The sequence below is a fragment of the Oxyura jamaicensis genome, chromosome 3 (genome assembly GCF_011077185.1).
Source record: "Oxyura jamaicensis isolate SHBP4307 breed ruddy duck chromosome 3, BPBGC_Ojam_1.0, whole genome shotgun sequence".
In the NCBI taxonomy this organism is placed as follows: domain Eukaryota; kingdom Metazoa; phylum Chordata; class Aves; order Anseriformes; family Anatidae; genus Oxyura; species Oxyura jamaicensis.
This window is the reverse complement of record NC_048895.1, coordinates 17073743-17097073: the sequence shown is the minus strand read 5'-3', so window position 1 is coordinate 17097073 and position 23331 is coordinate 17073743. Positions and strand designations below refer to the sequence as shown.

The 23331-nt window shown below is 36.8% G+C and overlaps 1 protein-coding gene across 1 annotated transcript in view; it reads left to right on the top strand.

Annotated features, from left to right (window-relative positions):
* Nucleotides 1-23331, top strand: part of PPP3R1 (protein phosphatase 3 regulatory subunit B, alpha) — a 38322-nt gene that overhangs the window by 11875 nt on the left and 3116 nt on the right. The window contains exons 2-5 of the mRNA XM_035320327.1: nt 11949-11988; nt 19651-19827; nt 21800-21859; nt 22812-22996. Of these exons, the coding sequence (XP_035176218.1) occupies nt 11949-11988; nt 19651-19827; nt 21800-21859; nt 22812-22996 (462 nt within the window). The remainder of the gene's footprint in view (nt 1-11948; nt 11989-19650; nt 19828-21799; nt 21860-22811; nt 22997-23331) is intronic.

Below are 23331 nucleotides of genomic sequence, written 5' to 3'. Positions count from 1 at the left end.
GACTGTATCATGCTAGATAATAGCTTAAGTGCGATCTGGTTTTTATTACTACTCAAAACTGTGTGACTTCTATCCTTGTCTGTCCAGCTTTTCAGCAATGCTTGCATACTTTGGCCAAATGTTGAATCAAGTTTTGTTTCCTTTGCTGTACAGGTTACTTACTTTTTCCAAATCAGAAGTTGTTATTCTGTCACACAAGTGCATGCAATTTACTGTTTGCAGTTTCTTGGTTTTCCTATCTTCATAATCACCAATGAAGAGGAAACATTCCTTTTTATAAGTCAAAGCTTTAAACCAAAGAAGATTATAAATCACTATTAATAGCCAATTTATATCCACTAGTTTCCCTAAGAACAAGATCAATGTGCTATGCTTTGATTTTTTGTTATATTTTATCCTATTAAGTATAAGTTATACTTGCTTTGGAAGGGATTTTTTAACATATTTGGTGCCTTAGTGTCATTTCTTCACCCTTAACTGTGAAAATCCTGTGATACTTAAGTCACTTGTGATCTTCAGTCATGTTTTTTGCTTTCTCCCATGATGTTAAGTACAAGCTTCTGCCAAGGTGTTTTTTTTTTTTTAAAAAAAAAAGCTTTCCTTGAGATGCTTTTCAACACAACTTTGTTATTCATAAAGATCTATGTAGTTTTAAAACGTGTCATTGATACATCTGTTTCCTTGTAGGCTTCTGTGTCTTTTACTGGGCTTTGTACTTGGATTACAACTTTTCTGGTTCAGCAGTGGGGTCTTGCTTTTGTTTTCCCTGGCATGTAGCACAAGGTATCCTTGTGTAAGGGCAGTGTCTTAGGGTGGGTTGGTGGGGTAACTTTCTTGCATTTATCTTTTAAGTCCCTAAAGAAGGCTGCTGTTGTCTCTTTAGCTATGGTCATTGAGTAAACTTCAGTGAAGAGCCTTGCATGTTTGTTTCCTGTGTTTCTGTGATAGCGTTCCTAAATAGATAACTGTGCTAACAATCCTTTCTGTCACTAGTTTTTTTTTCCAACAGATAATTTCTTCTGTCTTCTGAGTGAGGTGATGTTTTGGTGCTGTCTTTTTTGGCCTTCTCTCAAGATGGTGAATGTGTCAGAGTAGTTAAAGCCAGGTTTTGGAATGTGGGTATATATCCTCATCTAGAGTATCAGTTTGGAATACAACCACTTAACAATTTTTGGACAGTGCAAATCTGATTTATTTTGTGGTTTTTAAAACAGAAGTTGTAATTTGTGAAAAATCATTAATGTTTTTCAGAGCACATCTGGCTTGCCACTAGCAATTGCCTCTGTTTGCCAAGAGTTTTCAAGCCTCTTAGTGGCTTGTATAGTGGTCAGTCGGAGAGAACCAGGGACAACATGCCAAGCTCTTCTGGATTTGGGCTTGAACATGAGCACCTGAAAGGACTCTGCTGTTCCCAGATACAGCAGTAAACCTTGTAAGACGTTTTATGGGTGCAACCAGTATGTTAATGTAATCAGAGCAATTAAATTGGCATCTCGTAAACTTTTTAATGCCTTATCCAGAAGCTATGGAGGACCAACCTGTCTTGCTCCAAAGACTCCCTAATGTGAACTCTTAATTGCATCAGAACTTCGATGTAGCAATGACAGAACCTTATTGTTCCCCTACAAAAGGTTGAGTTGCTTCAGCATCTTTCTGGGAAAATGTCCTGTCCTTGACTTTTGGAGGATTCATTACTTATGTGCTGAAAATTACAGGCTTTTGAGAATTTTCAAGACTGATGCAAGCTTTAGAAATGTTAACTCTGCAGTGATTGCAAAGCAGACTGTGTTGTTGCCTCTAAAGAGTAGTAGCTGGAAACTGCCAAAAGTGAAATTATCTCATGGCTCATAAAGTTACCACTCGTGTTCCTGTCAGTATGTTTCTCTCAAGCTTCATTTACATGTTGTGATACTTAGGTAGGTTTCTGCAATGACAGATCTTGTTGTTTTGTATGGGAGTTTGATTACTCATGTATATCGGGTTTTCATGCTCAAATAACGAGGATTATTTGTTACTTTTCTTAATGTATGGTACAATCTTGCCTCTACCTTACCTTGTTTTAAAAACAGCAGTATGTTTGTCTCCAGTGCTGCTAATCGTCTCCCTGCCAGACATCTTACAAATGCTTACAGGGAGTTCTTCAAGTAGACCAGAAAACTTAAATACGTCAAAGATCCAACAGTTGAGTTACATTAAGTTTAAAGCAAGCCAGTTACCTTTTTAGGTTGTTACGTCTATATCAAACCTGCATAAGAATACTTGTGGGGGTAGACACAAACCCAGTGACTGTTATTAGTGATGCTGATTTTACCCTCAGACCTGATGCGTTATTTTCATCTGCAGGCTTAAGAAAAGGACTTTGCAGTAGAACTGTTCTGTCACTGATCATGCTTTCTGCTTAAGTGGTTTTGTGAACTGTTCTCTGGCATTTCTGCTGAGTCCTTATAAATTGGTATGTCTTAGGTGACAAGATTTTTTTTGGGGGGACTCCTTTAGATTATCTGCAGATAAGTGCTTTGTGTGCATGTATAGATATGATTATTTTACCTTCAAGATCATGAAAGCTTAGTTTTTTTTTTTTTTTCCTGAAAGCTATGCAGTTGTAATTATATCTAGATCTTTAAAACTGTGATGTTTATTTGAATATAAATCATAGTCCCTGCTATAACTGGACAGTTTCTCGATTGCTTTTTTGGTCCTGAAAACTTTGAGTTCAAAGAGAAAAAAAACACTTGTTTTAAATTTTAATATATATATACACTTTATTTTTCTATCTTCCCTTTGACACTAATAAAGCAAAAGGCCATATTAAAGTTAAAGGTTGAACTTCTTTAACTCTGCTCTTGATCCTTTCAGTTTTCCTGTCTGGTAGAGGTTTTGGCACCAGCAGCTCTCTCTAATATCGGGTTTACTTCTTGCTTCATTGGTCTAGGGCTTCCCTGTGATATCTTAGAATAGCTACTTGCCTGTGATGGCCTTAAGCCATTAATATCTCATTTTGGAGGAGACCCCTGAACAGTGTAGGATTTAAGGCATAGCAGAAGTAACTGGCCAACTGCCAGCCAGAGGACAAGTGGCTTCCCTTGAAATGACTGGCAGAGCTTGAGCACAGCCATGGCTGGTGGTGACCGAGGAGGAAACTGCGGCCTTATCCTGAGACCTGTGCCATCTTCCTGGCCTCCTGCACCTTAGAGTGAGGGGGGGTGTGGTGGAACCTGATGTACAAGCAAGAGGACAATCTTCTAAAGAATAGCCTGTTTTATCATGAACAACAACAACAAAAAAAAGTCCAAAATAAGTTTTTCATACTACTACTTATTTTTTAAATGCATCCAAGTGAACTATAACGCCTCTCTTGCATTCGTGCAAAGAACAACAATGCCAGAATACTGTAACAGCTTTAACCTGACTTGATCCCTACAGTAATCCCAAATCCAGCAATCGCCTTTGCCTTGGTTCATTATCTCTGATGTCTGCAATTTAAATGCCATGTTCAAGAATTAGGTATTAATCTTTTTTTGAATTCCTTTGGTACTGAAGGTCACTGAGTGTTTTCTTCAGAGGCAGAATTAATGAATTATGGCTATTTTGTAGATAACACATTTAAAACCGTACTTCTTTTTCCAAAGGTAACTTGAAACAAGCTGCATTTCTTCCTAGCAGTGCCCTATTTTGAGTGCAAAATGCTCCTACGATTTTCTTGACGTTTGCTGTTGGTTAGTGCTCAGAGGAGATACTGAGTTAGCAACAGCTGTGAGACCTGTCCCTTGGAACTTCCTAATTGCTTCATTTGTATTAAGATGACTAAAAACTGAGAGCAGAAAGTTCAGAGGTTTGTCAGAATTCAAGCAACTAAACTGACAGTGTTGCGTGAAGTAATACCACAGCTACAAGGAATGATGGTTATGCATGTCAGTGGGTATTTGAGAGGTCACAGTTGATGCTGTAGTCTCAGAGTGGAGTCTGTAGCAAATGCAAGAGAATATTCTTTTTTTTTTTTTTTTTTTTTTAATCCCAATTGAAATGCCTCTTTTTTCTCTTTTAGATTCAGGGTGTGTGTGTGGGGGGAGAAAATGTTACATTCTAAGGCATATAACAAGTCAGTTCTTATCTTGGCCATTAAAATGTACTTAAAAGGTTTTTCAGCTAATGTAGAAACAGTATTTGGAGGATATTTCTGTTTGAGTAAAAAGTAGAACACGTTAGCAGTACCTTGGCAAATTTAGAGTTGAAAAATATGTACTTCTTTGCATTAACATGTGAGCATTATGTGAGAGCAGTTTTCAGTTTCTGTTTTTCTTTATTGTGGGATGCATTTGGTTTAGTGTCCTCAACATGAGAAGCTTCAAGAACTTGGCTTGTAGCTGAGTCAAAGAAATTGGAATCATTAGAGAAATTCCTAAATAAAATAAACTTTTGTACTAGAACAAATAGCCTTTCTGTAACTTCTATTTCTTATGCGATTTTCCTAATAGGCAGCAGTCATAGCTGGGAAAGCAAATGCATCCCAAAAGCACTTGTTGGAGGAACATAAAAGCAAATGACTGAAGTCTGGTTTTTGTTTTTTAATGCTTAGGGAACATCCTAAAACTTGATTGGTTTTAAATCCATTCCTTATCTCTGTATCCCTAGGAAACTTTTCATGTTTCAAACTTTGTATGACTTTTCATAGGAACTGCTCAGTACTGAGAATTTTGGTCAATATGTAACTTCATAGTTTATTTCTGTAGATGTAAGTTCTGTAGACTTTATTTCTGGTTTACTAAAGAATAAGAAACAAATGGTGGATGTTTCTCTTTTTTTTCTTTTTTAAAAAAAAAGTTTGCTAACAAAACCTTGCAAAATCTTTTTGGTAAAGACTACATTCTGTTTCCTCCATGACTGATACTATTGTGTGAATTCAATATTGATGGTAACTCCAGGTGTTCAGCTTTTGTTAATAATAATTAATTTTTTAACTGAAATTTTACCCAGAGGAGAGCAGGAAAGCACAACTCTTAAGTATCAGATGAATGCCAGAGTCCTTTACTACCACATTTGGGGTATGTGCTACTTACTGGGTACCAATACTGCTTTTTTTATGATTTTTTTTCTTGTTGTTCCCCCCCCCCCCCCCCAAGTTTATTTTATGTAATTCCTTGCTTGTCTTGCTTGTATTCTCACCCTGTAAGAATTCCTTGCTTGTACTTCCTTGCTGCTTAATCCCTTCTGTTGCTCCTGTGGATAAACTAAATGCTGACACCCAAGTGTAACATGGAGGCCGGATCCGACAGTCCAAATGCCAGAAGAGAAATGAGATCGTTGCCAACTTCAAGGTGCTATATTGGACTTCTGGACAGAGAAGATAATGGCCATGAAATATGCGGAGGGACTCTTCCATAGCTTTGAGCACAAAAATGAAGGGAGTAAGCAGAGATGAGGCTCTGAAAATACTAATTCTTGTAAAGGTTCCATGAGTCATGTTCTGAGTTGGGTTCAGCTTGGAAGTAATGCATCCTGAACTTCTGTCATACTGTTTTAGTTCCATGAGTAGAGGGGCAAGGAAATAAGTTGCCCCTCAGAAGAGTAACAGGATTTGTGGATGGCCTAGAAAAATAATGTAGGACTGCCAGTGCAGTGCCACTAGCTGATACCTCATTTGGGGAACTTACTGGGGCAGGTGTCAGGCATTTTTATGGATTTCTTTAACTCTGTGGGTCTGTTTCTTTAACTCTGTTTCTTTAACTTCTGTGGGTCAGAATCTCAGGAACGAGGCTGAGAATTTGGAGTAAACAGTGAAACTCGCTGCTCTTGAGTTGCTCCAACTCTTATGTGTCTTTTTAAGCCATCTGATTTCTTGTCTTCACTTAATTCTTTTGCATCACAACATCTAACTCAAAATTATCGCTTTAAAAGGACCTCAAGGGTAGATTTATTCTTTCAATATTCTGGGAGAAGTGCTAGAGAGCTTCTAATTCTGAGCTAGTGTTTGGGCTCTCCCTGGAGGACTTCTATGGAGAGCAAGTACGTTGCTTTTATATGAAACAAGTACTGTGTAGCAGTGACCAAGTTATGTTAAATGTTAATGTCTAAATTTTGGCAGTTAGTCTGCCCTATTATCAGCTCTTAATTTTAGTCATTGTTTTCCAGTAACTGTGCTGTGATATCCCCATTTTTAAGTAGATTTAAGCTTTTAATTAAGAGTAAAAAAAAAAAAAAGGTGGATTAATTGCTAAACACAAATGCTGAATTTGCTGGCAGTCTTATCTATGACATCTTTGTTACGAGTTTGCTTGTGATAATCAGAAAGATCTTTTTCTTGACTAGTTGGTCTTTCTGGTATTACAGGCTCCTCAGGCTAAGACACAACTTCTATACGTTGTGTAACTTTTTTTTTTTTGAAAAAAAAATATCATCTATTGTATTTACCCAAAAAGTATATTCTTGTGGTTTTTGAATGGGGTGGGTGATGGTCTTGCTGCTTTTCCCACTTGTACCTTATTCCTGCTTGTCTTGTTCTAAGCCATACTTGCTGATTTGCTGGGGTGTGTACGGAAACTTTGGGTGTGTCTTTTCTCTGTGCTCTGGTAGGCTCCTTGTAGGTTTTCATTGCTCTCATATTTCACATATGAAATTTACAAATTACAAAAGGTGAGATCTTGTATCTTTTTCTGACCATGAATTCAGATACTTGAATGTTAATGTGTCTTGAAGCCTCTAGGGCTTTGTCTGAAACTTATTAAAATAAATGTTTCAACCGATGTGGATGTGAGACCATGTTCTTTTCAGGCAAAAGTTTTTGCAGTCTTGATAAGAAACGCCATCTGTCTTAAATTAGCTTGCTAATTTGCCTGTTGGTTGTTAATGGAGAATACAGTGCCAGTCTATATGACTGCTGAAATTCAGGTAACATGTTAAATAATGGTCATTAAAGAAAAAAAAAAAAACAAACACCACTCCTCACCAAGCTGGCAATTCTTCATTGTTAAAGCTTTGAAAACAGCAATATATGGAAGATGAGTGTGGAGGAGGAAGAATTCTCTGTAACAGGTAGTAACTTTCATTAATCGTTAATCCAGGTGTTATGGAGAATATGTAGAAAAGATAGAGGAGCACTTTGCTTGTTTGTGAAAGAGGAATAGTTTTTTAAATGCTGACTACAAGCGTCTGCTGTCTTACCATTCCTGTTCCTCTTCACTTGTAGTAGTAAGTGATGGAGAGCAGCTTTTTGTGTAATTTGATAATTGAAATTATCTTGATTAATCCCTAGTTCTGACTCCTGGGTGACGTGGCTTGGTTAACTGTTGCATTTGCAGGCTGTGTTTTTTTCTTTTGAAAAAAATATATAGTTAGTAATTCAGAAGATGCAGGAGCAAATGAAGTTCACCGTATAGCAATGTTGACAAGACTTCATGATGTTCCTTTGCATCAAAAAAATGCAGGAACACACTGCTGTGGGAGGCTTTGGTACTTAGGTGTAGCAGTCAACTGCATTATCAAGGCAGTTGGCATGTTTTAAGGCCATTCACAGCAAGGATGAGCTATTGCACTTGTACTTTGCTGAAGAAATAGCAGATCTCAGACAGCTACTCCTATGCATGTACTTTAACCTTGAAGAGAATACTCTCAACACTTAGTGAATTCATTCATTGTCTGGCTATGGAAACGAAGCTTTGAAACAACCTAGTTTCTCACCTCTTGCAGGTGTTCATTTGTACTGGTGGGCACTCATGCTCAACTTTTTGAGGACTTTTCTAGGACTGGCTTACTGGCATTTAAAATACATTTAATATGTTTTTTATAAAAGCAGAAAAGTACTTGAAGGCTGACACTTAACCCTCTGGACATTTGACAAAAAAAGATGTGCAGACAAATTGCATACAAACAGATCTAGAAATATTGCTAATGTTTTGCAATTTAATGTCTTACTGTGTACAAGCTTTTTTGTGTGAACAAGTTCAGCTGTGAAGTTTAGATTCTGCTGTTGATTTTGCAAAGTGCATTTTTTTTTTTGTCCACAGCTTTTTGTCTTTCACTAAGAGGAAGCTTTTGTGAAGATAACAACCTTAACTAGCCTACTGTGGAGGAGCATGTACAAAACTGATCTCAAGAAGAGAGAATGATTAGTATTTGAAGTAGTTGCTCAAGAAAGAAATCAAGAAACATTTTTTTTAATGGATAATATATGGGAGAAATAAAGACTACTGGCCATTAGGTTATCCTTAATCAGTAAAAAGACACAGCTGCCAAAAGAAGAAAGATTAGTACAGAGTATAATTGCAAAGCTCCCTTTTTTCTTAAATGAGCAAACTACATGTCATAGAAACATCTGAAATTACTTGTGTGTTTTGGTTCATCTCTATGAACTATGAACTGGTATCTCTGCAGCATTCAGAATTTGGTCAGCTTTCTTGTTACTAGACTCTGGACTGTTCCTTGATAGGTAATTATTTTGGTCTAGGAGTCATGATTTTGCTGGTGGTTAATGAGGAAAGAATTTGCAGGGATCCAAGAACGTTCAATGAAGTCTCAGGACTGCTTCAAAAGGATAAAGATTTCAAATTACCAGTTATTTTCCTGCCACTTGTTTTAATCATGTAATTTGAGAAAAGAGTTAAACTCCAGCAGTATGGTAGTAATACCCAGATGCAGCTAGGGAAAGCATGTTTTTATACTAGGTGTAGGCCCCAAATAAATCTGTTGGGGGGTGTTGATGCTGTATGAGCTGCATTTCTTCAAGAGGCTGCGTAGCTCATCTCTAAATGTGCTAATATGGTGAACATGACAGGATACTCACTTATGTGAGGTATGCTAAATATATATCTGGCAGGAAGTACTAATAATGTGTTTTTTTTAATTGGCAATCTTGGAGGTTTGACAGAACCTTTTATGCTACGCGTTACTATGCGTGTATCATTTAATCAGAGAATAAATGACAGCTGCTGTTTGGAGATTTTACAATAACTTCTGTCTTTATAAATGAGTATCATCTTAAAACTTTAGAAATAAAGTCAGTGCAGTGTTCATTTGCTGAATAAGATTTATATAGTGTGTTAACTGTCAAATTTTCTGTTAGTATGCGGAATCTAATATTTTCTAGCATTCTTTAGAATACTACCTGGTGTTAAATCTTAATTCTGCATTAAAAACACACAAATGACTGTGCAACCGTTTTTTTTCCTGATCTTAAAGGGCTCATTTGATACATCTTGAAGTTTTGTAGCTGGACTTACTTGTCTACTTGTTTTAATTCATTAAGGTGAATGGTGTTGTAGGCCCTAATCTTACCCACCACGTATCTGTCATTCAACAGCAAGAAAATACTCAACCTATTTTAGCACTTCTGTTTCAGGGCTTACGTTTCACTTCATGCTGTCTGAACACACACTGATTGTATCTGGAGACAAATAAAGGACTTTTTGCTGCTTTTCAAAATGTAATGAAAAATGCTAGCTCCCAAGACCAAATCATTAAACTCATCCGTGAAGAACAAATCTTTGGTGTGTAGGAAAACCTTTGTGTTTGTCCAGCTCACAGGTGTACAAACAGAAATCTCAACCATGGCATGAGTAGCCTTTTGAGCCTTTATTCTTGCCAAAAAGGGGGATTAAAACATTTTTGAAAACCTAGTGGATTTTTGGATTCTCTTGTGAAAGTGAACACAGCATATCAAAAACAGGTAAATACTTTTTAATACCCTATTTAAATACAACAAATACAGAATAGTCATGTATTCCTTGCACTGCCACTAACTAGATTTTTCTAATTTTTTGTAGAGACCCAAGTTCCAGTCCTGGATGGGTAAGTATTACTAACGTTTCTTGTTAGTATTAACTGTTTCACAGAAAAGCTGAAGTTGAATCACTTTTTTCTCTACTCTCCAAACATTTTGTAGGCTACTTCACTTAGATAACTTGATTATGGCTTAGCACGTGCATCTAGATGCATAGTTAGACTGCTTATAAACATTATACTTCATTAACTGAAGAAAGTTACTCCCATTTCCTTCTCAATTTTCGGAAGTATTTTATGCTGTTTTAGCCAGATCGATTTCAGTGGCCTGCACTAGAAATTAACTTTGTCCCAACATCTCACCAAGTATTTAAGTTCCCAGAACCGTCTTTTAATGTAGTTCTGATTGTATATTTGTATGTGTATGTGCACAAGTGCACTGGTTTTAATTCAACTTTCTCCTTTAATTTGCAGCCTTCCAGTCTGGTGTTTTTCTTGCCTCTTCATGGCCTCGTGTCTTAAGAGCAGCCTAGCTGGATCCCCTGGTTCCTGTTTCTTCTTATTTCAAAAATCTGCTTTCCCCAGTTTTAAATCCTATACCTTTTTATACTCATATACATACACTAGGCTTTTACTGCTTGTTTTGGTCTTCACTGGTTTTCTAAGACTTCGGTTGGGTTCCGTCCAAGATTTTCCACGTGGCACCGTTCTCTTTGATTCCCAGCTGCAGTGATAGAAGTTGCTCTTGCAGAATAAAGAAGTTTCTGTTGCAGAATATCTCAATCATGGTTTTTAGGTTTAGGGACCTGATTGTTCCCTCCCTGTCAGTTCCTATTCTACTACTTTGACTTGCTGTAAGTAGACATTGAGGAAGATGTTAAGGCTCTCTTCTGATACTCTACTTATAAAGCAAGTGTATGAACTTTTTTAAAGAAACGGGAGGATTTGTGTCTTGTGGGGGGATAAGGATAGTGAATGTGTGTTCTGGAGGCAAAAAAAAAAGCAAACAACGCACACAACCCAACACATCTCTTCTCAGACATGTTTAGATTCATGAGATGTTTGTTCTGCCCCTTTCTGTCCTTAATAGGAAATGCAGTCGCATGCTTCCAGGCTAAATGTAGTTCTTCTCTTTTTTCTTCTGTCAAGTAATCTCTTTATTTGTGTGCAATCTGCATAATTTTAAGGACTCTTTCTGTGCCAGAGCTCAGCTGTGGAATCCCTTACACTCCACGCCAAAAGAGAACCACTTACAAATAGATTGTGTTATATACGCAAATATGTCGTCTTCTATAAAACACTCCCTCAAATAATTTTTGAGAAGGTTTGGTTGTGAATCTCTTCAGCTACCTGGTCACTCCTTTGCTGACTGAATCCACAAAATGTTAAGTATGTGAGCATTGCGATCTTCTCTGGCTCAAAGGCATTTGAGGAAAAATGCCAGCATTTATTTCTACTGTATTTTGGAGTTCATGTTATGGTAATTGTGGTTTCCTCTTAAGTTCTGTATGTTTCTGTATGATTTAAGTTCAAAGTGACTGTACCCCCATGAAGTTTTAATTTTTGTTGCTATAGATATTGTAGTACAGCAAGGATTATAAATCTTAGCATTTAACTTTCCATTCAGTTACAATGCAGGAGCACATTAAGAAACTTTTTTACAAAATAATATTTAAATGTGAAATTAATTTCTGGACATGTATACCTCACTTTCCCATCACTTTTCCTGTGTGAATCTTTTGGGGAGGGGGAGAACGTATACTCGTGTTTTCTTTTGCTAATTGGTAACGTTTGTTGTGGCAATTCGTAAGGATATGTATGTTTTTGTTCTTAAAATGGTAAAGCAGATTCTGTGTGTGTGAAGTCTTTGAAATTAAATCCTATCTTAGCTTGAAAAGTAGCATTTGCATAATTTATAAGTAATTGGTGACTTCAGTTTTGATTTTTACAATACAGGGTTGAAGTTACTAATCTGTATCATGTGGAATGCTGATATTTTCATGGGAACTCTCATCAGAGGGAGACCTCAGTGGTTTTATATTGCTCTGTATATTTTGGTAACATAGAACTATCAAAGTAACAAGTCGTTGTTGATTTAGCGCGTGTGTGTGTGTGTATTAAAAAAAAAAATCATGGATAACTTGTATTACCCAAGATACTTACACTGCTGAAACTTAAAGTCATTCCTCTAAGTGAACCTGGGAATAAATGCGGTTTTGTTCTTTTTTGTGTTGCAGGGAAATGAGGCAAGCTACCCTTTGGAAATGTGCTCGCACTGTAAGTTTTTTTTGATCACTACATTATATTGTTACAGGCTACTATTTGTGTACAACTTCTCATGTGAATTTACAGAATTTGCTGCTTGAAAAGTTAACGCAGTTTATATAGTTAGCGCAAAAATCAAAAGGTGAAAGATTACCTTTCAAAAATGTAGGCTTTTGCTGTTGGACTGATTTTTTTTTTCCTGTTTTTCTATGGAAACTGTCACAAGTTTGTTTTGTGCTCTGGTGTCCATACAGTGAAGTGTTAACTGGTAGTTCACCCAGTCAGGCTTTTCCATGGGTCCCAATGCCAGTTTCTCAGGGCTGTGGAACAGCTTGTGGTGCAGTATGTGTTATCTCAGGAGCTACGTATATTGCCTAGGCTGTCTTGGCACCCTTGGAGAAAGAGAGGTTGAAGCCGTAAGAGGATTTTTTTTCTCTCCTTCCTGAGTATGCTTGCAGCCAGGCATTTAGGTGAGAAGCCACTTAAGTTGGTGTTATTTGCTTTTGGCCATGTGACTATAAAACTCATTGCTCTGTCTCATGAGGTTAGGCTACCCTGTAAAAATACCAGAATATTTCTTGCCTAAAGCTGCCCAAAGAAAGGGTTGGCTTGTGAAATGTCCCGGCAGTGTTATGCTGAATGTACTTACTTTTAACTGTTTTTTTTTTCTTTGACCATTTTAGTTCAGCATTAAATCATGCATAGGCTTGTGTATAGGCCTGTGCATGTATGTATGAACTCTTAATAGAATTACTATTCCTTGATTAATTTGTTCTTATTTTTAAACAGAAAAAATCTTCAAATTAGAAATTAACTTCTAGACTGCTTTCACAATGTTAGTCATACCTGAATTCCAGCTCTCATCATGTCAAACAGTAATATGAAATAAGTAGATGCAGAGGAATCTTTTTCAAAGTGTTTTTCAGAGAAATGAGGCTTTTGCTAATAACTTGCAAGTCTTCGATGCCTAGTGTATGTCCATGTTAATTAGTTTGTCATCAGCTAGCAAAGACTTGCACATGAGGACATGAGGAGCATCTTACCTGCTTCACTAAAGCACTACATTGTGGTGTTATGCTCTCAAAATATATCTTGTTAAATACATATATGTGGGTAGAACTTCCTAGGCAGCGAAGACACTAGCAGTCTCTTTCTGAATCTTGTATCTGCTTCTATACTACTGCTCCACTGGTCAGATTTTCCTTAGGGACAAGTTGACCTTTGAAGATAACTTTTTATTAGCCATACCTCTATCAGAGTTGTAAGCAGCAAGTTGCTATTATAAACTTTTAATTCTGGGGCAAGCTGTATTTATTTGTAGCTACTCTTAACCTAAAGGTTCGTTGGTGAGCTTGTTTACCCACTTTCATTGCAGAGGAGATGATTTCTGTGTTATATTCTGTGGTTAAACAGTATTTTGAGGATATCTGATGTAAATCTGAGGTTTTGCATGATTAAAACTTTCTGCTCTGATGGACCTTCTCATGGTAGAGAGCGTGTCACTGCTTGTCTGGGCAACGCAACTACAAACAGTGGGAAAGATGTAGTTATTGTAGAAGTCCCTCTTGTTTGTGACTGATCTCTGGAATGGTTGCACTGTGCTTCAAGATTCTGCGTGCTTGAGTAAAGTGAAAGATCTAGGGATTGAGGGCCATGGGTACAGACTGGACAGTGTTTTTAAAGATCATTTGATAAGTATTTTTGAATGGTAAACTTCTGGGTGACTGAATGCAGTAACAAATTTTATGCTGTCTTCCTAGTGGCAGGGTCATAACCCCCTACCTGGCCCTGCAGTCACTGCTGTCTTGGTGTCTCATTTTATAAGAATTTTGTTTTGAAGTTTGCAGTAATGGAAAGGAAATTCAGGATATTATGCAGGGAATGTATACCATTAACAAAACTACAATATTTCTTTTATTCTACCCTTTGTTTTAGAATACTGTTATTTTTCTGTAAGTGAATTGGCTTTGCTGGATTCCCTAAAAACATGTTACTTTCTTGGTCATGCTGTTTGAGAAATTACTGAAAATCTACTGCTGTTTCACATGGAAAAAAAATGATTTAAACCAAATTGTCAAATTATCCACAGGAAAAAAATATTGTAGCAAAAAACTGTGAGGAAAGCAGTTTTATATTTGTTTTGGTTTTAGGTTAAGGAGACTAGTACCTCTTTTCTAACTTAGAAATTGTAATTGACACATCTGAAGTCATGAAAAGGATTAGACCAGCTGCGTGTAAGCATATACAAGGCAAGTGGTTGAATGTGTTCTCAAGGGCGTCATCTTTTTGAAATTTGATCTCCAAGACTGAAATGGCTGTCTTGGTTGCTGCTCTGAAACATTATATTCCTGCACCAGACAAGGCTGTGGCTAGACCTTCAGCAAAAGCTCTCACCTCAGTTTTATTTTGAGATCTCTGCAGTCCATTCTTAGGGAAAATGTGTAATTTTTATCTGGAAACACTTCAAATTTAGTAATGTTCTCTTCACAGAAAGCTTTTTTCTAATGTTTTACAATGATGTTAAACCATTAGAAAAGTATTATTTTTTACTGATACTTTGAAAAGTGTAATATAGGCTTTGTCACCATATATTCTCTTCAGTTTTTTAATTATGAGTTAGAATTAGTATTACAAGAGTATCTGAAAAGCCAATCTTTTATGTGTATCTTTAAATATTTAGATGAACATTTAGGTTTCAGAAGTGCAACTCCTTGCTGAGATGTACAGTTTATCGCAGGTTAGTGCACTGTGCAGATGCCTACATACATATTGTGTATCTGCAGTAATGAAGGTACAGCACTTCTGAAGACACAAGCAGTTACCCTGTTAAAATATGACTGAATCTTGTGGATTTTAAACAGATGTGTATTTTAAGGTATTCTTTTACTTGTGGCTTTCACGTTAATAGCAAACTAACCATGCAGGTGCACCTTTATTTTGACTGGAAAAAATAACACTAACACAAATTTTCTGAAGTAACTTTTTTCAAAGTAGAGTGTGATGTACTTCAGATTTGCTTTTAATGAAGCTTTTTGTGTTGCCACTTGAATGCCTTTTATAATACTACTTGAGCATCAGTGATGGGAATAACAGCTTGAAATAAACTTATTTTTTTAAATGCTTTATGAATCATCCTCTCTACTGTTCTGTGTTGAGGAAAGGAGTGGTATGTTCAATAGTCTGTAGTAGCATATTAGAGTCTCCAGCTAGAAGATAAAGCTGCTGTACTAAAATGGAGTTACACGAATCTATTTGCATGTCATTTCATGGAAGCATGGAGTTCTTGTATTTTAACCTGATTCATAGGATTTCCAGGTGTATGCAAATGAGTTCAGAATATGAAGCAGGTATTGTTGCCTCTGGAATTGTAATACTTGGCTGGAAGAGGAATCTTTCGAAAATACTGATATTTCTTTAATTAAAAAGGTGAATGAAATTCAAATTGGATTATGAAAAATTAAAACTGAGTAACTTGATATTTTTTACAGGGCTATGAGCAAAGCATTCTTAAGAAAATCACCAGGTATAATTTCTAGCTAGTTAGTATCTTCTGTAAGGCCAGGCATGAGTGATAAGCTGATGGGATATTTTTCTGTGTAAAAGCCTAGGAAGCACAGAGCCTTACATCAGAGGGTGAACGGAGCACAAAAAAGGCTAACTTGAGTTTGAGGTTAGAGGAACGCTTGCTGCAGCCAGAGCTCAAGGAAGCTCAGACCACTGTGACTCATCACAGGCAAGCTCTGCCTCAAATGATGTAAACAAATCTTGATCCTCCTTATTCTGCTCAGTGATGTTATCACCCTGTTTACACTTAGTGGACTTGGACCTCCTTGGATTTCCCAGTGTTTTCATCTCTATCCTGGTCTCCTGAGCTTGAGTCTTGTAAAATTCAGCCTGCTACTGCCACCATCAGTCCTTCTGGCTCAAATACCTTCATCGGGATTATCCTGTGCCTTGCATTCCAGTAGAGCTTTGGGATGTTGGTGTGAGCATTAGGTTGCCTGTAAGGAGACCTTAGAAGAAGGAAAGAATTATTTTTGTTCAGCCTCTGATAACTTAATTCACTTCTCTGGTCTTTAGTGGTAGCTATGTGAAATTCTAGGAGAGTCAGCCTGCTGCTAAATACTAAGGAAAGAGCAGCCTTGTAAGAAGGCGGGCACGTCCATCATAGTTGAGGACCATTGTATGTGTGTATTTGTAGAGGAAGTCTGAACAAAAAATGCATAGGATAATATTGGAATTTGCTTTTACAATAAATGTTTGCTTTTTTTCTTTTCCTTAAAAGCTAGCCAAACAAAATTCCTATGTGGTTCAGCTCAGCCAGAGTGAATTGTCACAGGTGATGACTGAACTGAAGGAAAAAAGGATAGGCAAAACCTCTTCAGATTTCAAAGAAGGCTTTAAAAATTAAAATAAAATCTGTTTTTTTTTTTTTTTGAAAGACAGTTTATAAAGACAAATATTTACTGAAATATGATTTTAAGTGTATAAGCTCTTTAAAAGTTAGGCCTTTTAAAAATGTAGGTGATGCTTGCAGTGTATTTAAAGAAAAAATTGTTCTGATAGGAAATGCTCAGTCAAATAAAATTATGAAACTGATCTGCAGATGTTGATTTTATATGTTACTGATGAACAGCAGCTTTTATATATGTGAACTGTTAAAGGAAATTTGCCTGTTCCCATAATTGCTCTGATTACCGTGAAATTTTTTCTTCCAATATGCTCATCCATGGTGTATCTGCTGCCAGAAACAAAGCTTTGGACAAAACCTATGCATGGCCAACTTTGGCAGAGATCTGGTTTCGTTACTCCTGTTCTTTGACCTCCCTGTCCCTGCATGCCCTGTTTTACCCCTCCCAAGGGCAGAACCTCCTCAGCTCTGCAGTGCAGGCAAACCCTTGTTTGAATGTGTCAAAGTTAGGAGTGAGAAATTTCTAATACCCCTTTCTCCTAGAATCTCTGCTCAGCATCTGCATTCTGTACTGCAATTGAACCGTCTCGAGACTCTTGTGATTTCATGAGTTGAGTGGTTGCTGCTTTGCCACTGTTCAGCAAAGCATATAAAGCATTCTGGAGTGGTTTCCTTAGGTGCCTTTCCAATGTCTTCGCATCTTCAGATTCTTGTCTTCACTGTCCTTAGTCTTGAAATCTTTGAATGTGATCCTCAAACTTTAAAAAATAAATTAAAAAAAAAATATATACTGCTTCATCTCCTCTTAAGTATTGTGATTGTGTAAGTTCAAGTCTCATGCATGACTGGTTAACAAAGGTTTGTACGCCTAGCAGGTGATGTTAGAGCACTGCTTGTCAGGATTGCGTACTGTAGATCCGTCTCTGAATGTCCTAGTAAAATATAGCTTTTTGAATTCATATTGGTAGGTCCTGCTAAAACATAGAGACTAGCTTGAGATAAAATACCCTTGTAGTTTGCCTTCTTAGCACATCTTGTGGAAGCTCTCTATCTGTTGGAGTAGGTGAGTGTGATGGCAGAACTGTTCCAGTACTTTAGCGTCATTTTTTGTTTAATAATCGAGTGTAAAGCTGTGTTGCAGTGACTTGTGTATGAGGTGATCAGCTCAACTTAGGGCAGGCTATTGACAGAACTCTGGGTTTCATTTTTGGTCTTTGCTTATATACTTAAGAGGAAAAATACTGTTGACTTCAGCTTCCAAATGAGGAAATGGACAAGAGTCATCATGAGACAGGACTGTACTGAATGCTGCTTTGGCATTCTGAGGCAGCGATGCTGTGGCTGCCAGTCTTCATGTCTGAGCCAGGCCTCTTTGTTTGTGTTCTGGTTTGGTAATTTTTTTGTAGTTCTTTTTGGATACGTGTGGTTTTCTTAAATGTAACTTAATGGCTCAAAACTTGTAATTCATAGCTCATTGATTTGTGTGGCAGGAGAGGTAAGATCAGGTATATTACTGCTTCTTTAATTTTTCTCCATTGTGAATTTGTGAAATTACAGAACTATCACAGAATCACAGAATTTCTAGGTTGGAAGAGACCTCAAGATCATCAAGTCCAGCCTCTAACCTAACACTAACAGTCCCCACTAAACCATATCCCTAAGCTCTACATCTAAATACTATAAAGTATTTCAGGTTGCTTGGGGAGCAATAGTTCAATTTTAGTCAGTGTTACCCTTTCTGTTAAGATTGGAAGTGACACTTCACTGATCTGGTAGGAGAAGGACAGTATTACATACACAATAGATAATACTTTATAACATTTAAAAAGCAAATTCAAAGTGAAGTTAAATATTGTTACTAAATAATGCATATATCTTTATTGGTTGATTTGTAAACACTAATATCAAGGAACTTAATAGAAAGTTTGTGACTGCTTTGGTAGAGGAATCTTTTGGTCTCTGAATCTGCTACAATTTCTGAACATAAAGCTCTGCATGTTGGCAGTCCTTACATATCAGAAAGTCGAAGTGCTATTTGTTTTTATGTTGCGCTTTCACAAAAGCCTAAGAGGGTATTAATGTGATGTGAAATGGATGAGGTGGTATGGCTGTGCCTCATAGAAGCTGAGAAATGACTTCTTTTGCTATCAGAGGGAATGCATTAAACAGAGCTAAGAAATTTTGAGGAGATTGTTGATGTTAGGAAAGAAACTTGTATGGCAAGTTGGAAACCTTCAGGTGCTATGAGATACATTTGCTGTGGTTTGTATGCTAGCCACTTTCTAGTACTTCCTACGAACCACAGTTCCTCCTTCATACCCAAACATGGTGAGTAATTTGTGAACTAACTTCGGTATGTTAAATCCAGCTGCTGATAGGAAATTCCTAGGTTTGGAGAAAAAAATCAAGCTTTTCAGCACTGACAGGGAGAGAGAGGTGGTGTATTTTTTTTTTTTTTAAGGAGTGGTTATGTGCTCACAGCTTTAGTCTACTCCTGGTGAAATCAGATGTGAAGTAGGGTACGAGGTATATGCTGTAACTAAGGTTTGCTTTAAGCTTGAAGAGGGGTGAAGTGGTACTGCTGCAGAGCCCGAACCTGTTTTAACTTCTGTAACAGAAAATAGGTGTATGAATATGATGGCTACATGCTTGTCCATTTCCCATTTGAGATGGAGAGACAAATTACGTTAGATCTGTCAGGGTGATGAGTGAGTAGGTGAGTGGTAGCTGGGCAGCAGCCAGCCTGCTAACCTGCTTCACTTGGCATGTGTGCCAGGAGGTCTTGTGTTTGGTGTGCTAACACATTTACTAGTATAGCTGTCTGCATAACTTACGATGTTAGTCTATTGTAAACTTTATGCTAGTTTCTTGAAAGGAAACTTGGTCTTTCTTTTTTTAATTTCTTTATACCGGGTATTTGTAAGAGCTCTCTAAGAACTAGCTAAGCATCTGCAATCCTTTAAAATGTCGTGTCAGCATGTGGTGTTCAGTGAGTCACAAGGCTAACTGTATTATGGCTGGTGCAGGGAGGAAAAAAGGTAAGTTTTACATAAAATAAAATGAAAAAGCTTGTGTTTGTTTTCAGAGTTTGACATTATCTTTATGACCCTCCATGCAAGTGTTTGATGGGTCTAATACTATAAGTGAAATGTTGGTCAGAAAGCTAGGGAGAAACATGCATTGGGTTTAACTAGCAAAGGGTTTACTGTGAAGCTAGGAATACTGAGAATAAGTGTTTTTTTTTTTTTTTTTTTTCCTTTTAGTTGATGCTGATGAGATTAAACGACTAGGAAAGAGATTTAAGAAGCTTGATTTGGACAACTCTGGTTCTTTGAGTGTGGAAGAGTTCATGTCTTTGCCTGAATTGCAACAGAACCCGTTAGTACAGCGAGTAATAGATATATTTGATACAGATGGCAATGGAGAAGTGGACTTCAAAGGTAAGATAGAATGCTTTCTGAAAGGTGGTGGTGTTTTATCAGAGTAACTGGAGACTCAGAATTTAAATTTTACTTCAGTTGAGAAAGGATGGGTGGAGAAAACTTTTTAATCAAAATAAGGTACTCATTTCTAATGAAATTGAGTGCCAGTAAAACTGTGCCAGCCAGAAAAATTCTGTGGTGTGTTAGGGCAACAGTTTGGCCTGAAATGATTAAAAGAGCAAAGTCTTCAGTAATAAGCTTTCCAGGTCCTATTGATTTATAACTACCCATTAGGTATCTCTTACATACACTGATGCAGACCTACAGTCGTGGTGCTATCTGAAGTATAAAGACATGATGAAAGAAAGTGGGGTAGACTGCAAATGCTGTGTTTGTGCTTGAATTGTACTTACCCAAAACTTGCTACAAGCTATTTTTTGAAGTATTTTGAAAATAGTTCTCTAAATTGTGAAAGTGATGTACATTTTTTCTGTTGATACTTCTTTTACAGGAGTCTTTTTTTATGGTTCTGAGTATACACTTGAGGCAGAAAACAAGAGCTTTGACTTAGATTTTTCCAAAGCTTTAGATTTATCTTAACTATTTCTGATTAGAAGAATTGAATCAGCAGGTCATAAAACTTCCTTTCTACTTTGTTAAAACAATTTCTTATTCTTGGAAGTGACGGTGTCCAACGTGTTGAAGCTATTACAGATCTCTTATAGCTCATGACTAGAAAAAGTTGTTCAGGTATTTTTTGCTTTTTATTTTAAATTGAAGAAAGTTAATAAATCTCATTTATAGTGACAGACTGACCTTTAAAATTAAATATTAATGAACATGGAAAAAACTAATGACAAAGATTTTGACTTTAAAAACCTCCTCGAACTTCTGTAGGGAGATGTACAGTGTAACTGGAATGTTGATTTTTGTGACCTTTTCTTTTGCATCCATTTCCAAAACTATTTTGTTTTACTGTTCAAAATCCCCATATGAAAAACAGGCAGTGAGGAAAGATGATGCTATATTGTGTGTGACATTGAGCTGTGATTAGCAAAATTACCAAGAGCTGTTTCTCTTGGGTGGGAACAGGAAGTTGTCAAAATCAGTTTGGTGTAGTAAAATCATGCTGTTGCAATCAGCATTAATGAATTCTGTTGTCATCTGGCCAAGTTTGACTCACTTGACTTCTGCCTCAGAGAAGCTCAAAAAAAAAAGAATTACTAGTGTGAGGAAACTTGTATTGTTTTGTTACAAGACCTGAGTTTTTCCTTAATCTGTCCGAAACATAATGGTTCAAGAAAGAAAAAAATACTAGCCAGGTATTTGAGTTGTTCACTTAATTTCACAAAACTTGCTGAAACTGCAGCAGGCCTTTCAATCTACTGCTATATTGCCATACCTCTGTTTTTTCTGTACCACAGTTCACTTTCAGTTTTACACTGTCACTTTCACCACTTGTTCATGTCAGTCTAGTTATGGGAACTCATCCAGATGCATCACATCTCAAGGTTTTATATTTTGGCAAGAATTTTTTTCTTGGGATAATGAATTCATTGGTAAACAATGTAAACCTTTTTACCTTTTTTAATCTAAAACTGTTTTGCATGTGTTAGTTTTCAGTTTCATGTAATGCTTGCCTTAAGCAAAGAAACCACTGTTGAAAGGAGCTCTACAACTGGAATCCTCACTAGAGTAGCTTTAGTAGAGATGTAGATGGGGTTTTATGAGACTGATGAAAACATAGTTCAGAATTACTTAATACTGACATGGAAAAGTCTGTTCAGTGAGTGCAGTACTGGGTTTGAAGTACTTCCCACTAATCAACATAGTGTCCAAGTATATCCCAAGTGTTGCAGGGTAAGCAATGTATTAAAGATTTTGTAGTAATTTAGAGTCTTAATCTCTCAATTTTGAAACACTGTTTCCTTTGTTTTATTTAAAAAAATATACTAATTTTGTAAATGTTTTTCTGTGCTGTATCCTTTAGAATTTATAGAAGGAGTCTCCCAGTTCAGTGTCAAAGGTGATAAGGAACAGAAGTTGAGGTGTAAGTATTTTGATTTTTCCTTAACAAAACTGACTCCTCAAAAATGTACTTTTGTTAGTTAACATTGATAAAACAGTAACTCCAGATTCTTCTTGAAAGTGGGAAATTATGAAGGTAGTTTGGAAGCTTTTGTTCACACACTTTGATTTGTGTGAGGAATTTGCCAGTGCTTTTTTCTTCATGGAAGGTTTCAGGAGGGTGCCTTTTGAGTATCCTCAATTGTTTCCCATTTCAGGGGTGGGGGAAGTGCAAATAATTTAAGTATACATCAGAAAACTGTTAGCAGTGTACTTTGCTTTATGGGAGCATAAAAATAAGATGGCTTTTTGGATTCTTCAGTAGAAGAGCACTAGTTCTTGTCTGAGAACTGCATCTCAGGAACACATCTTAAGCCTTTGGTGCGGAGAGGGGACAGGTTCAGTCATGGATGTAGCCTTCAGTACCTTAAAAGACATGACGTAAGTTTAGGAGAGAAATCCTGCTATATTTGTTTAAAAATAAATTCAGTCCTATGTCAAACTGCAGCAAAGTAACAGGGTGGGATTTTGATTAATTCCTTCCCTAGAAGGTTGTAATCTTTTTTTTTGTCTTCCTTGCAAATGAACTGCTACCTAGGTACTTTAATTCTGGTAGTGAAGATTTTCCAATTTAGTGTTTATAGGGTTCTGCTACTGCTGGGGCTTAAAAACAGTATTAGCTGACACTTCCAAAGTATATTTTAAAGTCCTGTAGCAAGACTGTTCATTTTACTCTTACTGGTGTTTCATGTTTTTTTAGAATGAAACTGAAGAGCTGTTAGAAGTACATCCCACTTAAATTGTAGTATGTTTTTCTGGTTGTGGTGACACAATCCTGCACAGCCTTGTTGCAAAGCACACAAATTCTTATTGCTCTTTTCTGTCCCATTTGTTGCTGATTTTTTTTGTATTTTTTTAATGTTTTACTTCTGCAGTTGCTTTTCGCATTTATGATATGGACAAAGATGGGTATATCTCAAATGGAGAGCTCTTCCAGGTGCTGAAGATGATGGTTGGGAACAATCTCAAAGACACTCAGTTACAGCAAATTGTAGATAAAACCATAATTAATGCAGATAAGGATGGTGATGGAAGAATATCTTTTGAAGAATTCTGTGCTGTAAGTAACCTCTAAGGTTTTTATTTAAAATAAAAGGAGGGTAAACAGCATAAAGGGTAAAGTTGTAAAAGCAGAGCTTTTCTTCTGATCTGGCCACAGATCCTCACCACACAGCTTTCTTCTGGCTTTCAGTAGAGTGCAGCATGTCTTCTGATTAGTAAGTCATGAATTGGTTCATTGGGGACGCAATTTTCCCATCCAGTATAGTGCCTCTGAAGGGCAGGAAGGTTTCATTGAGAGATGAAAGAGCAACTTTTGCAACATAATTCCCATACTATTTTATGGCATACTAAATGCAAGACTAGTCCTAAACAATCTTTAATATAAAGACAAAG